The 16935-nt window shown below is 36.4% G+C and overlaps 1 protein-coding gene across 5 annotated transcripts in view; it reads left to right on the top strand.

The window, feature by feature from the left end:
- Positions 1-16935, top strand: part of lmx1bb (LIM homeobox transcription factor 1, beta b) — a 158128-nt gene that overhangs the window by 137702 nt on the left and 3491 nt on the right. For all 5 annotated transcript variants that reach the window (XM_077714955.1, XM_077714953.1, XM_077714954.1 and 2 more), the window contains 4 exons: positions 9958-10190; positions 13528-13703; positions 14868-14945; positions 15335-15401. In XM_077714955.1, coding sequence (XP_077571081.1) covers positions 9958-10190; positions 13528-13703; positions 14868-14945; positions 15335-15401 — 554 coding nt within the window. The remainder of the gene's footprint in view (positions 1-9957; positions 10191-13527; positions 13704-14867; positions 14946-15334; positions 15402-16935) is intronic.

The following is a 16935-nucleotide window of genomic DNA, read 5'->3' as shown; positions in this document are numbered from 1 at the left end:
TTATTTAAATAGGGGTACAGCACTTAATAATTAACATATTTATGTTAATGAACATATACAGTGGTACCTCGACATATGAGCTTATTTAGTTCCGGGACTGAGCTCGTATGTCGATCTTCTTGTAACTTGATCGAATGTTTCCCATTGAAATGAACTAAAAACTAATTATTATGTTTCAATCCTCTGAAAAAACACCAAAAACAGGATTTTGGATTGGACAAAATGTCTTATTTCTTCTATTTTGACACATATTACCAAAGTAAGACATAACTAGTGGTTAAATAGTAATATTATGTGTAATAATATAACTAAAATGTGTAATAATATAACTAAAATGTGTAATAATATAACTAAAACGTGTAATTATATAACTAAAATGTGTAATTATATAACTAAAATGTGTTTTCCTCGTATCTCGAGCATATCGTAGGTAGAGCTACTCATATGTAGAGCTACCACTATATATTTATATATATATGGAAATATGTAAGATTGTATCAAAGGGCTAATTTCTATCTTTTTGGTGAGTAAAATATGGCTATATTCCTGAATAATATTTCAATTGTATGAGGTTATTATTGATTATTTTTATGTGTCGCAGATGTAGCTGCAGTATAGGTTTTATAGCCATAAAATAGTTTTTGCTGAAGGCGTCACTAGGAAATCCATGGACCGCCACTGTTTAGTACTCTTTTTGAAGGCTAATACACAGTCACCTATAGAGCCAGCCCTTGTTAAAGTGATGTAATTTTTTTGTTTCAAAATCTTGCAGTGGGGGCGGAGCTTTGTGTTAGAAGATTTTGTACACAAAGTTCTGTATATTTAAGAGTATTGTTTCAGTTCAGGCGATTGTGTTTTTGTAAATATTTGACAGTGGTGATTGGTTTTTGGATTTCTGTCCAATACTATCAATACTTGCTTATAAGTGGTATAAATTGGTTTTTAGTGTTGTTTTGTAGGCCATTAACCAACTTATTAGGCAGTAAATCATGCGTGATATGATCATTGACGCCATGTTTGTATTTTCCAAAATCACAAGACATTTCTTGCCACTTTCATAGCCGTCCCTCCCCTGTAACATAATTGCGTGCATGCTAAACTCGTAGGCCGCAAGACACTTGGCATATTTAACCCGTAAAAGCCGCCCGCATGTTTCAGGGCTTTGCGCAAGCCCAAATGCGCCGCCGCCAAAATGACATCATTTGAATAATGAATGAAGGTTTAGGATTTCTTTGTGCAGCTGCGCCACGCGTAGATATCAGACGGCGTCGTCTCAAGAGCCGCACATTCCTCCGTTCCAGAAACCTCACGCTGCCTATCCAAAAGCAAACGGCCATATTTATTTTCACACCGGCGGGATTGTAGGATAGATGATCCTGGAAAACACTTAGCTTCGAGCTAACTGTCGACCGTGTGTTGTTACAGATCCGGTCCAGATCCGTTCAGTCCGTTTTTTTCCCGAAATGTTCGCTTTCGAAATCGCCAGGCACGTGCGCTGATGTTTTTGACACGTCAACGCTTTTTTGGCGGCCAGTAAAGTCGTCTCGGAGGGCCTAACGGGCCCTCGCCGCCCGCTAGCATAACCCCGCGTGGTGATGAAGAAGCGCCATTGGGCTATTAACGGTGTACTACACGTCTCTGGTTAATGTGTTTTACTTTTACCTGCTGGGAGTTTAATTAAAAAACAAAGAGCCTCAATTTAAAGGCCATTATTATGCTAATGTAGTAAGCACGGGATGGTGATTAAGCAGCTTTTAGAACTGACTGGAGCTTGCCCAAGGGAGAAGGAGGATGGCACTTTTTATTTGGCTTCATTACTCTCCATGAATGTAAAGTCCAATGAGAAATGCGGATCATCTAAAACAAACATGGCTGCTTTGCTTTTATATGCATATACTATATATAGATATACATTTATTTAGTTTAGTTTTATTAATAAATGCTCTACTGAACCCTGAGGTTTTCGCATTAGGGTTAAAATTACGGCCTTAAATATGCAATGGGTGTATTTTGGCAAAGTATTTTTGCTAATATTTTCTAAATTATTGAACCTAGATGCGTTTAAGTCAAAGTTTGAAGAGTTTAAGAGATTTAGTTGAGAATGACAACAAATTTGCATGATTTTTAAGGCGGATTCAACAAGGTGTTCGATATTACTTTGTAAACATGGGGTCAATTTTTCCTATATTAGTAAATTAAGGGTTATAAATCATTAATTTGATTGATAAAAAGATGAATTTGAGGATGAAATGTGATTAATTTGATTGTTCTGAAGGGAAAGGTATCTTAATAGCTCCATAAAAGCATTAAAATTAAAGCTAAACATGGAAATTTTCCATTTCTGGGTGACTGTAGAATTAGATATATTTTTTTAAGTACAAATGTCTCAAAGTCTAACTTTTTACCTCATTTTTATTATCCAAAAAAATGTTTGTATTAACCAAATTCAGTTTTTTGATTTTAAAATTTCAGGGTTTGACTATTGCACATAATATGGTCACTTTAAGTAATTAAATAATTGTATAATTATCTTAATTCAAGCATCTTGGAATCAAAAATTTTCTACTTTAAGTGAAATTTACCCAAGTTTCATAGTATTAAGTATAAAAGTTATAAAAAGTATAAAAAAACAGTAAAAAAATTTGCTTCATTCGCAAGGGAATGGATTTTTTTAAGCCAAAAATGACCCTTTTATGGTGTCTTCATAACATGACTGAAATCAAAGATATTTTCCAAGCATTAGTTTTCCCAAAATCGCAAAATAGTACAAAAAATGACCCTTTTCTGTTGTCCTCATAACATAACTGAAATCAAACACATTTTCCAAATGTTTTTGTTTTCCCAAAATCGCCATACACTGCATCTCCAACCGACCAATAGCGTGTCACCCATCTTCTATCGCGATCCATTCTCCTGACCCGTCACCCCATCGTCACGTCACACCCTATCCTGATTGGCGTGGCCGCAGGTTGCCTAGCCAAAACAATCTCCAAAAGTAATAGTTTACAGCTGTTGCCGGGGATAATCCTCATCCCCTCAGGCTCGGATGAGAATGGCTAACACAAGAAGGCCAAAGCGTACTTTTCCCCCCCCAAAAAAAGACCCTTCTGGTATTTTTTCCATAAAATCGCGTCGTTGCTAAACTTTAGCATGACAATGAACGACTTCCTTAGTCAACGCCCAACGTTTTTCCCCTTTTTTCCGTCCCTAAACGTCCTCCTGATGGTTATCGTCCCAGCAGAAGCATTAAATGTAATGTCTGTAGAAGGGGAAATCATTGGCAACATGTGGTGAGAGCTTAAGATGTTGTCACACTTTAAGTTGCCTATAATCTGTTCAAAGGGAAAGTGCATAGTTCTCTAGAGTGCCTGTAAAAAAAAAGGGGAGAAGAATAAGAATGGAAAGAGAAAAAAAATGCTGAAGTCTCTCAGCTGTACTTGGCCAACCTGAAGTGTTCATCAGACAAAATAAGTGCCGATCCCTAATGGCTTTGCCTTCCATAGAAGACTTTTTTCTCTCCTGGTTGTGTCTTCTAATATTTACCGTATTTTCACGACTATAAGGCGCACTTAAAAGTCTGATTTTTTTGTCCGAAATAGACAGGGTGTCTTATAATCCAGTGTGCTTTATATATGGGAAAAAAATAAAATGTGTCATTCTTTGAGGGTGCGCTTTATAATGCAGTGCGCCTTATAGTCGTGACGATATGGTATATTCCAAAAAAGACTTTACTAAAGATTTTGAATTCCCCCAAAATGTGAATTTTAGCATACCGTATCTTCACGACTATAAGGCGCACTAAAAAGTCTTACATTTTCTCCAAAATAGACAGTGCGCCTTATAATCCAGTGCGCCTTATATATGGAAAAACAGAAAACCAAAAACGAAAAACCACCACTGTCGGATATTAAAAAACACACAAACGCCTGAACTGAAACAATACTGTTAAATATGCAGATGCCATCTTAGTTTACAACATCTTCCATCATATAGCTCCTCCCCCACTGCAAGATTTTATACAAAAAAATCCAAAACATCAACAATGGCTGGCTCTAGAGGTGACTGTGTAGTGAGTGCTTTATACCTGGAAGTCAATGGCAATTACCGTATTTTCACGACTATAAGGCGCACTCAAAAGTCTTAAATTTTCTCCAAAATAGACAGTGCGCCTTATAATACAGTGCGCCTTATAATACAGTGCGCCTTATAATACATTGCGCCTTATAATACAGTGCGCCTTATAATACAGTGCGCCTTATAATACAGTGCGCCTTATAATGCAGTGAAAAAAATTCATTGAATAAAAAAAATGCTGTTTATGGGCTCAAAAGGGGAATTAAATACATTTTACTGATCTACCAACCATCAGAAAAGCTTTAAATCCATTAACCCTGACAACTCATTTGTCAGACCTAGCATCCCTCCGAAAAAAAACTCTCACTCCAAGCTGCCTCGCAAGCAAATTTAGTTTGACACCCCTTACTCTCCACACCAACTAACTCCATGTAATACGACACCCACTGTCACATTTCGGACCACCAGCATCAATTCCCATCCCGCCTTTGGCTTTCCTCCTCCCACACCTGAGCGCACGGATCAAGGGATGAGCGCCTACTCTGAGGATCAATGGCCGCATCTCAAACAGAGAGCTGTCAATATTTACTCAGGCCTCTCACCGGACTCCTAAATGAAAGAGAGAAAAAAAAGCCCCTATCTCAGCACATGTCTGTTTCCCGTAGGACTCATCACGTCCTTCTTTTTAATCCTGTGTCAACATACCTGTAATCCCTCGTCTGCTCTTTCTCGACTCGTCCTCGATTGGGTTCATCGACTCTGACAAATGATTGCGCCAATCGCCAAGTGGCCATTTTTAATACCGTATTTTCACGACTATAAGGTGCACCGCATTTTAAGGCGCACCCTCAATGAATGACACATTTTAATGTTTTTCTCCATATATAAGGCGCACTGCATTTTAAGGCGCACCCTCAATGACTTAAACATTTTAATGTTTTTTCCATATATAAGGCGCACTGGATTATAAGGCGCACTGTCTATTTTGGAGAAAATTTCAGACTTTTAAGTGCGCCTTATAGTCATGAAAATACGGTAATAGACCACTGAAATCCTTGGAAATTAATCCAAAATCTCAAAACTGCCATGCAGTTGTCCTACATTATAAAAATACACCCCAAAAAATCTATTATGCCACAAACACGTGTCTATATTTCCTGCAACTTTACTGAATATTTTTATATTTGATACAAGTTTAATTACCATATTTTCACGACTATAAGGCGCACCGCATTATAAGGCGCACCCTCAATGAATTACATTTTTTCCATATATAAGACGCACTGGATTATAAGGCGCACTGTCTATTTTGGAGAAAATTTAAGACTTAAGTGCGCCTTATAGTCGTGAAAATACGGTAAATGCTATTGACTTCCAGGTATGAAGCACTCATTACTTTACAGTCACCTTTAGAGCCAGCCATTGTTGATGTTTTGGATTTTTTTGTATAAAATCTTGCAGTGGTGGAGGAGCTATAAGATGGAAGATTTTGTAAACTAAAATGGCATCTGCATATTTAACAGTATTGACCCCATTCAGGCGTTTGTTTTTTTAATATCCGACAGTGGTGCTGTTTCCTTTTTGGTTTTCTATTTTTTCCATATATAAGGCGCACTGGATTATAAGGCGCACTGTCTATTATGGAAAAAAATTCAAGACTTTAAAGTGCGCCTTATAGTCGTGAAAATACAGCACTGTCATCTTTTTGTGTAAAATAAGACATCCTTCTCCAGATTTGATCTATTGTAACATTACCACATCCCCTTTACAAACACAAAATAATTTTTCCCCCCATTATTATTTTTTTACATCCTTTCCAATACCCCCCTGCTGTCATGTTGGCCCAGTGATCCCCGGACCTCCAAACCCACTAATCAGGTAATGTTATGGAGGTTGAATGGCATAACCCCCCCCCCCCCCCCCCCCCAACCCCCCCTCTGCCCCCCTTTTTGGGTCAACCCTCACTGCTCACACAGCGGTGTTGTTTTAAAGAGCATTCTTTAGCAGCTGAACTTGGAAAGGTATTAAAGTGGGATTAGGCTCCTCCACAATCCACCGCTTGTCATTCAAGGGAGTTTGTGTCCCCCCCCCCCCCCCGCCCCCCATTCCCCACCGACCACCTCCCCACTCTTCTTCTGTTTGATTGTGGCGAGCCGCAGGAGTGGGTCCGACTGTGCCTTTTCAAAGAAATAGGGGTAGGGTTAAATCCCTAGTCCAGTACTCCCTGCTAATTCTCCTTGTTCCATAGAGAAGGATTTACTTCTGCTGCCAGTTTCTCAAAAGGCCTTCTCTGGCCATCCGAAAAGTCGCCGTGGCCTTCCTGTGGAGGTGTGGTTGCCATAGAAGAAGGGCGTCATGCATGGTTATTCCATCTGAATCCTGTGTAGAGAATTGGGGAAAGCAAAGGGGTTTGAAAACACAAGGGCAGAAAGTCCGGATTAGAAAACAAGACAAAAGCAAGACAGGAAGATTCCAGAATAGGACAAATAGGAATTACAGCAGCAAAAATAATGCAAAGTGACAGAGAGGGGAAATAGAAAAATAATGGATTACAAGATTAGACTCGGGGTATGGAAGAGAAGAATAGAGTAAGGGGTTGAATGAGAATGTTTTCATCCAGATGAGAAGATTTGAGGAAAAAGTACCTCACTTCTAGACGTAGCAAAACTGGGCTAACAAGTCATTTCCTCAACTTTTTTTTGCACTTTCTTAGTCTAAGCCGACGATCATTAGCTAAACATTCGAGCTGGGAACTGCTTCTTGACAGATTCATCACTTCTTTACACTGATCCTAGCATGTAATACTTCTTAATCCTACTAAAAAAAAGGGGAAACTAGTCCGGGGATATTCACTTTTTTTATTTGAGATTATGCTTGGTTTTTACCCTTTTTTTTCTTTGTGGGAAAAATCTTAGTTTGGGTTTATTTTTTTAAAGGGAAAGGCAACAGTTGGGTTTTGTTTTGGAAGTGATAATTTTTGGCAGGATGTTTGTTGGTGGCAGAATTGTGCCAAGGTTGTTTTTTTGGGGGGGATTATTCAAGAATTTTTTCCATAGTTGAGTTGTAATCTTCTTCATTTACTGTAATAAATGAAGATTAAAGGTGTTTTTTTTTCAATTCTGGCCAGGTTTAGGGAAAGCTAATAATGTATAGATAAATTTGCATTGAGAAATTGTGTTTATGTAGATTACATTTTATTTAAAAAAAATCCTAGAAATCTAAATATATCAACTAACAATGTTGATTTAATAGTGATCATTGGAAAAAAGTTGCGGTTTTGTATTGTAGTTTAGAACATAGGTGTCCAAGTGGCGGCCCGGGGGCCAAATCGGGTCCGCCGCATAGTTTTGTGCGGCCCGGGAAAGTAAATCATGAGTGCCGACTTTCTGTTTTAGGATCAAATTAAAATAAAGAGTATAGATGTATATTAAATTTCTTGATTTTCCCCTTTTTAAATCAATAATTGTCATTTTTTAATCATTTTTTCAGTTTTTAGTTCAAAAATATTTTTTTTTAAATCTAAAAATATATTTAAAAAAATCTAAAATAAACATTATTTTAAATCTATAAAAAACCAGAATATTCAGGCCTTTTAATCCAGTTCTTTTAATCCATTTATATAAAAAAAATCTAAATATTATATCTAAAATGTTGAAATCAAGTTGACATTAAAGCAGCCCGCGAACCAACCCGAGTCTGACACCCTTATCCTACACCCAACAATAGAAACCACATTTTTTTTCTTGGTCTAGCAAGCATACAGCTGCCCGGTAGCTACTCATACACGTGTTAACACAGACAAACACACACACACTCCCTATCAGCACTCCATCAGCACCTAGAACAAAAAATTAGCATAAGAAAAGCCGCCTCCTCTCATATTTACACATTATATTCATCACCACCATCGCTCATCCTTGCCCCGAAACAGTCGATGATGTTAAATAGTGCTCTGGTTGCCTCCCTGCATGGCACAATGAAATTGATGTTCACCGCAAATAGATAGATAGGCGGTTGCCAGCTGTCTTTCCTGACCACGGCAAACAAAGAAGACGCTAATAAATTTAGCTTTACGGCTGGACGACGTCAACCGCGATCACCGCTTTCCCGCTTCATTTTTATGTGGCTTCTTTTCCGGATAGGCCAGCGCCAATTAAATGGCTTACATTTACCGTATTTTCACTACTATAAGGCGCACTTAAAAGTCTTAAATGTTCTCCAAAATAGACAGTGCGCCTTATAATCCAGTGCGCCTTATATATGGAAAAAAACAAAACCAAAAGGAAAAAACACCACTGTCGGATATTAAAAAAACACAAACGCCTGAACTGAAACAATACTGTTAAATATGCAGATGCCATCTTATTTTACAAAATCTTCAATCATATAGCTCCTCCCCCACTGCAAGATTTTATACAAAAAAAATCCAAAACATCAACAATGCCTGGCTCTAGAGGTGACTGTGTAGTGAGTGCTTCATACCTGGAAGTCAATAGCAACTCCCGTATTTTCAGGACTATAAGGCGCACTTAAAAGTCTTAAATTTTCTCCAAAATAGACAGTGCGCCTTATAATACAGTGCGCCTTATAATACAGTGCGCCTTATAATACAGTGCGCCTTATAATACAGTGCGCCTTATATATGGAAAAAATCTCATTCATTATGGGTGCGCCTTATAATGCGGTGCACCTTATAGTCGTGAAAATATGATACTAATAAACAATGTAAATATCTTGCGAAATGACCACAATGGAAGATAAAGTTATTGGAGTGATTGTGGTAGCATGATGTCAGATCGTTAAAGGAGATGTGACATCCAGTGAGTCATGGATTCTTGGATGATATCTGACTCATTTTGAATTTTGCGGATAGGAAATCTTGATCACCATCATGTTAGATTCTAGGTTATTACTCTTTGGTGTCTAGTAACATTAATCAAAGGAATATCAGGTCTGTGTTAAGGTTAGTTGGTTGGTTTGTTTGATTTTCACCACTTGTGTCAGGTGTGTGTACTTTGGAATCAACCTTTGTCTGTCTATTTAAAACCTGTGTGTTTGTTAGTCTTTGTCGGATGGATAGTCTACCTTGTTTGATTTATGCCAAGTTTCCATGCCAAGTTCCTAGTTACCCCATGGCGTCTATGTCAGGTTTGATTTTTATTATGTGATGCCAAGTCTTTGTTATTTTCTGAAGATTCCTGCCCTTAAGTAATTACGATTTTTGTGTAGAGCACTCCATTCACGTCCTTGACTCCACATCATTTGGCCCACCACATCATTTTAATCATGAGTGCCGAATTTCTGTTTTAGGATCAAATTAAAATGAAAATGTAAACAGAAAATGTCAAGCCATGTATTTTAGCACAGACATTGTCTTAAGTACGGTTGTCAAAGTGGCGGCCCGGGGGCCAAATTTGGCCCGCCACATCATCTTGTGCGGCCTGAGAAAGTAAATCATGAGTGCCGACTTTCTGTTTTAGGATAAAATTAAAATGAAGAATATAGATGTAAATTAAATTTCCTGATTTTCCCCCTTTTAAGTCAATAATTGTCATTTTTTTAATCCATTTTTTCTGTGTTTTTAGTTCAAAAATAATTTAGTAAAATCTAAAAATATATTTAAAAAAAATCTAAAATAAATATTGTTTCAGATCTATAAAAACTGAATATTCAGGGCTTTTAATCCACTTCATTTAATCCATTTATTAAAAAAAAAATCTAAATATTATATCTAAAATAGTCCATCCCACATGAAACTAAGTTGACATTAATGCGGCCCACGAACCAACCCGAGTCTGACACCCTTGCTCTAAAACCTTATACCTTTTTCTCCACAAAATTTGCATTTTTATTCATTCAAAATGTCCTTTTCTTGATCCACAGGCTGTTTGCAACCAAATGCAGCGGTTGCTTGGAGAAAATAGCCCCGACAGAGTTTGTAATGCGAGCCCTGGAGTGCGTCTACCACCTGAACTGCTTTTGCTGCTGCGTTTGCGACCGCCAACTGAGAAAAGGTGACGAGTTTGTCTTGAAGGAAGGTCAACTTCTGTGCAAGGTCGACTACGAAAGGGAGAAAGACTTGCTCAGCTCGGTCAGCCCGGATGACTCAGACTCAGGTGAGTTACTTGCGTGCTCTCGCATTAGAGTGAGAACAACACCACATTGCGACCATCAGATCACACCCGGGCGTTGGCGTTTGTGCGTGCCGTTCCTTTGCGTTAACAGCCAATCCCGAGGTTTAACTTGGGCCAAGTCGCCTTTGCTTGCTAAACGCCCACCAACGCCGCAATGTGAGCTATAGTCAAATATCTAGAGCCGTAAATTGCAATGTAAAAGAGATTATTGGCGTGTGTACTTCAATGTGGGTGGTTTTGAGTTAAGGCATTTTTAAGTGGTGTGATAATTTGAAGGTAAAAACTGTACTGGTGAGGGGTGTTCAATATTTTGGTTTATTTTATTTTTTTTATGGAGAAATGAGGGAGTAAATGCTGTGTGTATATGAAAAAAAATGATTTAATTTAGTCCATGAGAAATGTCAAACAAATAAAAATAATGTTTTATGTTGGGATTATAATGAGAATAAACAAAAAATATGTTGTATTTGGGATTATAATGAGAATAAATAAAAATATATTGTGGATTGGGATTATAATGACAATAAACAAAAAAAACATATTTTGTATGGGGATTATAATGAGAATAAACAAAAATATATATTTTGTATTGGGATTATAATGAGAATAAACAAAAAATCATATTGTGGATTGGGTTTATAATGAAAACAAAACAAAAATATATATTTTGTATTGGGATTATAATGAGAATACTAAACAAAAAATATATATTTTGTATTGGGATTATAATGAGAATAAACAAAAAAACATTTTGTATTGGGATTATATTGAGAATAACCAAAAAAAATCATATTTTGTATTGGAATGTGCAACATACAAAACCTATTTAAAACATGATTTTGCGTTTCAAAATGAATCGTCAAGATAATTTAAAATGGCCAGCCAAAAACAAAATTTAAATTTTTATTAATGTACCAAGTTGTTGAAAAAAACAATGTTTGATTTACTTATTTTCTTATTCCTGATTTTAATACAAAATGCATATTTAGTAGTTTTCCTACTAGGACTATCTTAGTAAACTACGAAAGATTTTCAGTATTTCCAATCTCTGTTATTACCCTTTATCTTTAAAATAAATACTCATTTAAAAAACAGTATCTAAAAAAGACAGAAAACATCCATTTATCCCTAAACATCTGCAATTTAACCCACATCATTCTCCACTGAAAGCTTCCAATATTACACAAGCTGTTATTTTTCTAGCATTCTAATTCATACAGCAAGCCCAAGTTTATGATACAGTAGGAAATAGATCCAAGCCTCTCTGTAGTAGTAAAAGCTCTCCTTGCGTGGGCAGTTTTGTGGTGCTGGAAAGAATTAAATCACTGTATCACGGTGAGTGACAGAAGGATTTGGGAGGCCTTTTCCTGAAGTGAGCCGCCATCTCGACTCTTATCAGCTGGACTATTCCTCGCCTATAGCCTCCACACACACACAATAAGGCATTTCGCCAAGTCTCACTGTTCACTACCATCTGGCTCACATTTAAACGTGCACAAAAGCAAGGGAATTTGTCAAATACATCTGTGCCTATGTCCACTTTTGTCAACTTATTTATTAACTTAAATATTTACTCGGTCTCATCCTGGTACGTTCACGGCCCAGCGTGTCGGAAGCCCTATTGTGCATGACTCCAAGTTGTAAGATGGAGACATGAACAAGAGGTTAACCTTAGGGGGAGCCAGAATATATATTTGCTATTGACAAATGTAGTTAAAAAGCTCAGACATCACGTGTGCTTCTTGTGGAGAATATTCCATTTCTGTCAACCTTAGCCAATCACTCCCCTTATAAATGATTGGAATTCCTCTTAAGTGATAATAAATCTTACAAATATACATATTTACTCATATAGGGTGTACCGTATTTTCACGACTATAAGGCGCACTTAAAAGTCTTAAATTTTCTCCAAAATAGACCGTGCGCCTTATAATACAGTGCGCCTTATATATGGAAAAAAACAGAAAACCAAAAACGAAAAACCACCACTGTCGGATATTAAAAAAACACAAACGCCTGAACTGAAACAATACTGTTAAATATGCAGATGCCATCTTAGTTTACAAAATCTTCCATCATATAGCTCCTCCCCCACTGCAAGATTTTATACAGAAAAATCCAAAACATCAACAATGGCTGGCTCTAGAGGTGACTGTGTAGTGAGTGAGTGCTTTATACCTGGAATTCAATAGCAATTACCCTATTTTCACCACTTTAAGGCGCACTTAAAAGTCTTACATTTTCTCCAAAATAGACAGTGCGCCTTATAATACACTGCGCCTTATATAAGGAAAAAATGTCATTCATTGAGGGTGCGCCTTATAATGCGGTGTGCCTTATAGTCGTGAAAATACGGTACTTAAGAGTCTAAAATTCTACCCAAAGTGAACACGGTGCCCAAAAATTCAGTGCGCCTTGTGTATGCACGGAATTAAATATTATGTAGATGGCGCTGTATGATGCTGATAGCTTGATTTATGGGTACATTGCTTGCTGACGTGCTATATTTATATAGTTAAGGGGTAAAAGGGTATTACAAAAAAATTTACCTTATTTTTTTAAAGAAACTCAAATTCTTAGATTATTATCATTTTGTTCCCAAAAAATAAATAAATAAAACTGACCTAAATAAAAATCACATACCTGTCAATTTATAAGTTTTTTCCATATTTTATACATTTTTCCCATAATTTTCTATACGGTGTACACATGTTGAAATGATAAAAAAAGTATAAAATATGGAAAAAAAATGTATAACCTGACAGGTATGTGATTTACATTTAGGCCCATTTTATTTTATATTTTTTTAGGAACAAAATGATAAAGTGTTCTAAGAATTTCACTTTCTTTTTTCGGCCAAATATCCTGTTGTGGTTAACTAAAAAATCAGTTTTTAAGTTTTTTTTCTATTCCGTTATAGAAGATAAATTGCCCATATGTTTTATTTAGCATTGCCTTTCTTACCCTTAACATTATATTCTTATCAGAGATTGATTTTGTGCAAACCAACTAAAGCTGAACACAATATGTTACAAATGACACAATGTCCACTTTAGTGACAAATGGACATACTTTAACATTGCCGTCCAAGCACGTGCTGTAGATTCCAAGCGCAATCACGCATATGGCAGTTTTCCCTCCTGAAACTAATTGATAACACCATATTCAAAACATATGTCTTTCCTTTTGATTATGCGTTTTTACTGTGTGAATCTTCCTGGAAGAGAAAAGAACCAAACTGGATTCATCAGTCGACTGTCACGGACAAAAAAAATGGGTGGAGTTAGTTCAAACACATTTTTTGTGGGTTTTTTTGCAGAAAAAAGTGACGATGAGGAGTTGGATATTAAGCCTGATAAAGGAAGTATAGGAAGCCAAGGCAAGGATGACAGTAAGGATCCAAGAAGACCTAAAAGACCCAGGACCATTTTGACTACTCAGCAGAGACGAGCTTTTAAGGCCTCTTTTGAGGTGTCCTCAAAACCTTGTAGGAAGGTGGGTATCAGTCTTTTATAAGTAATTTGGACATGTGGGGTGATTACTTGGGTGTCAGACTCGGGTTGGTTTAACGTCAACTTGATTTTATGTGGGCTGGACCATTTTAGATATAATATTTAGATTTTTTTTATATAAATGGATTAAAAGAACTGGATTAAAGGCCCTGAATATTCAGTTTTTTTATAGGTCTAAAACAATGTTTGTTTTAGCTTTTTTTTAATATATTTTTAGATTTTACAAAATGATTTTTGAATTAAAAATTAAGAAAATATGGATTAAAAAATGACAATTATTGATTTAAAAGGGGAAAATCAGGAAATTTAATATACATATATACTCTTCATTTGAAGTTGATCCTAAAACAGAAAGTCAGCACTCATGATTGACTTTCCCGGGCCGCACAAAATGATGCGCCGGGCCAGATTTGGCCCCCGGGCCACCACTTTGACACCTGTGCTTTAGACAATGTCTCTGCTAAAATACATAGCCTCATTTCAACATTTTCAGGGCCTAAAAAGTATGGCTTGACATTTCTAACCCTAAATAAAGAACACTATTAATGACTATCCAATGAAAAATGTATTTTATATTTTTCATGAACGGTCACCACAACATAAGTTGGTTCGAATCACTTTTGATCATTTCTAAAGATATCTACGATAAAACCTCAAAAGTAAAAAATATATATACATATAGGTATATAAAGATGATGTAAAGGTCAAGATTTGGTCATTTTTTGGGCAAATTTGAAAACGATTTTATTTTTTGAGCCAAATTTTTAATGTCAAATTTCCAGAGTTGCGCTATTTTCTCCAAAAATGCTCATTTGCTTCTGTCCAATGCCCATAATTGATTCTTTCTATAATTTCCCATTTAATAGTAAATGAACAAAACCCCCCCTCAACTATAAACATTTGAAAACATCAGTCTTTTGAGCTGAATAAAATAAAATAAATAAATAGAGTTTTGAGATATTACAAATGCACTTTACAGGTCCCTAAACACATCAAAAATGGCAACTAACCAGCAGCAAAAAGTTGAAAAAGCATCATTGTAAGGTTCCCTAAACCCAAATTAATGTTATAACACATCTGTATTCAACCATGATGTTATCATTGATATTTTTATGTTACTCACGATGCCCTAACGTGCCGTCTTCAGGTGAGAGAGACGTTGGCTGCAGAGACGGGACTCAGCGTTCGGGTGGTCCAAGTTTGGTTCCAGAACCAAAGAGCCAAGGTGGGAGAAACCAAAGTCATTTGTGTAAAAAAACAGCCCTTTCTTAACCTTGAATTTACACACAAAAAAACCCAGAAAATAAATCACCCAAACTGTGTGTTCAAGTTATCACTACATTCTTTCTACAAATGCAAAAAAAGGGAAGAAATATCACTTGAACTTGCAAATCTAGCACACTGATGCACTAAATGTCGACGCCCTCCCTCGGGCTGATAACTATCTTTGTGAAAAGTCTTTGATTCTTGACAATGAAATGCACTCTGATGCAGATTTGATGCAGTTCAAGTCAGGGTGAAGAGCACCAAAGCTGCCTTTGTAAAAAATTAAATACTGTCTGTTAGTTTGGGGAGTTGCTCACAACTTTGAATCTCTCTCTCTCTTTGGTTTAGATGAAGAAGTTGGCCAGGAGACAGCAGCAACAACAAGAACAGCAAAATTCCCAGAGACTTGGGCAAGGTAAAGAATTTACTAAGTACCATATTTTCACAACTATAAGGCGCACTTAAAAGTCTTAAATTTACTCCAAAATAGACAGTGCGTCTTATAATTCAGTGCGCCTTATATATGGAAAAAAACAGACAACCAAAAACGAAAAACCACCACTGTCGGATATTAAAAAAACACAAACGCCTGAACTGAAACAATACTGTTAAATATGCGGATGCCATCATAGTTTACAACATCTTCCATCATATAGCTCCTCCCCCATTGCAAGATTTTATACAAAAAAATCCAAAACATCAACAATGGCTGGCTCTAGAGGTGACTGTAAAGTAGTGAGTGCTTCATACCTGGAAGTCAATAGCAATTACCGTATTTTCACGACTATAAGGTGCACTTAAAAGTCTTAAATTTTTTCCAAAATAGACAGTGCACCTTATAATCCAGTCCGCGTTATAATGCAGTGCGCCTTATAATACAGTGCGCCTTATAATACAGTGCGCCTTATAATACAGTGCGCCTTATATATGGGAAAAATGTCATTCATTGAGGATGCGCCTTATAATGTGGTGCGCCTTATAGTCGTGAAAATACGGTACTTCAAAAAAAAACTCATTTTCATGCATAAAGTAGTAATATTTTTCATTATAATCGTACTATTGTGGTTAGCATGCCGGCCTAACAGTTCTGAGATCGAAGGTCTAATCCCAGTTTGGACCTTCCTGTGTGAATTGGATGTTCTACTTTGCTTGTGTGGGTTTTTTCTTGGGTATTCTGGTTTTCTACCACATCCCAAAACCCTTGAAGATAGAGACCTATGGTATTGAAATCGAATGAAGCCTGGTGGCCAAAAATGGAACTGCAGAAAGGCTCAAAATAGGGCTAAACATCCGTTATTAACAAATTAAAAACAATAGCAAATGAAAAAGGCTGTGTATCGACTTTTAAAATAGGAAACTATAAGTTTAACCACATAAAAGTATTTCCAAAAATCGTTTAAAGAAATGTTAGAGCCATTTAATGAATAATTTACATCAAAATATTACATGACGGGTGTGTTTTACGTGAACATTAAGCCTTGATGAGCATATAAAAGATAAGCAATAAAGTAGCACTAAAATATAATTGAAACACTGAATCTAAAAAAAAATGATCAGTTTTTTTTGCACACTTCAACAATTATTCTAGATTAACTTTAAATGCGATAACTTGGGTTTAACACACTGGTTTAAACACACATTCGTTCCCAAAAACACACAAAAAGTAATTTAAAAAAGTGTGATTTGAAATGAAAAGTTCATTCAAAAACATACTAAATCGATAGCAATTATTAGCCAAAGTGGATTTTATTCATAAGTTACTTTGTTGGTAAAAAAAAATTGGCTTTTGAACCTAAAGTGAGTGCGTTTGAGGACGTTTCCTAGGTAACGCTAACAAAGGAATGCTAGCCATTGCGGTATGTCGCTATTGTAAAAGGACTGCACTTAACTTCTTTGGAGTGTGCGCACTTAAATGATCAAATAAATTGCCTCAAAATCGACTCTTAAAT

This window comes from Stigmatopora nigra, chromosome 4 (assembly GCF_051989575.1).
Source record: "Stigmatopora nigra isolate UIUO_SnigA chromosome 4, RoL_Snig_1.1, whole genome shotgun sequence".
NCBI lineage: Eukaryota > Metazoa > Chordata > Actinopteri > Syngnathiformes > Syngnathidae > Stigmatopora > Stigmatopora nigra.
Note: the sequence above shows the minus strand (reverse complement) of the source record. Positions and strands in the feature narration are given on the sequence as shown.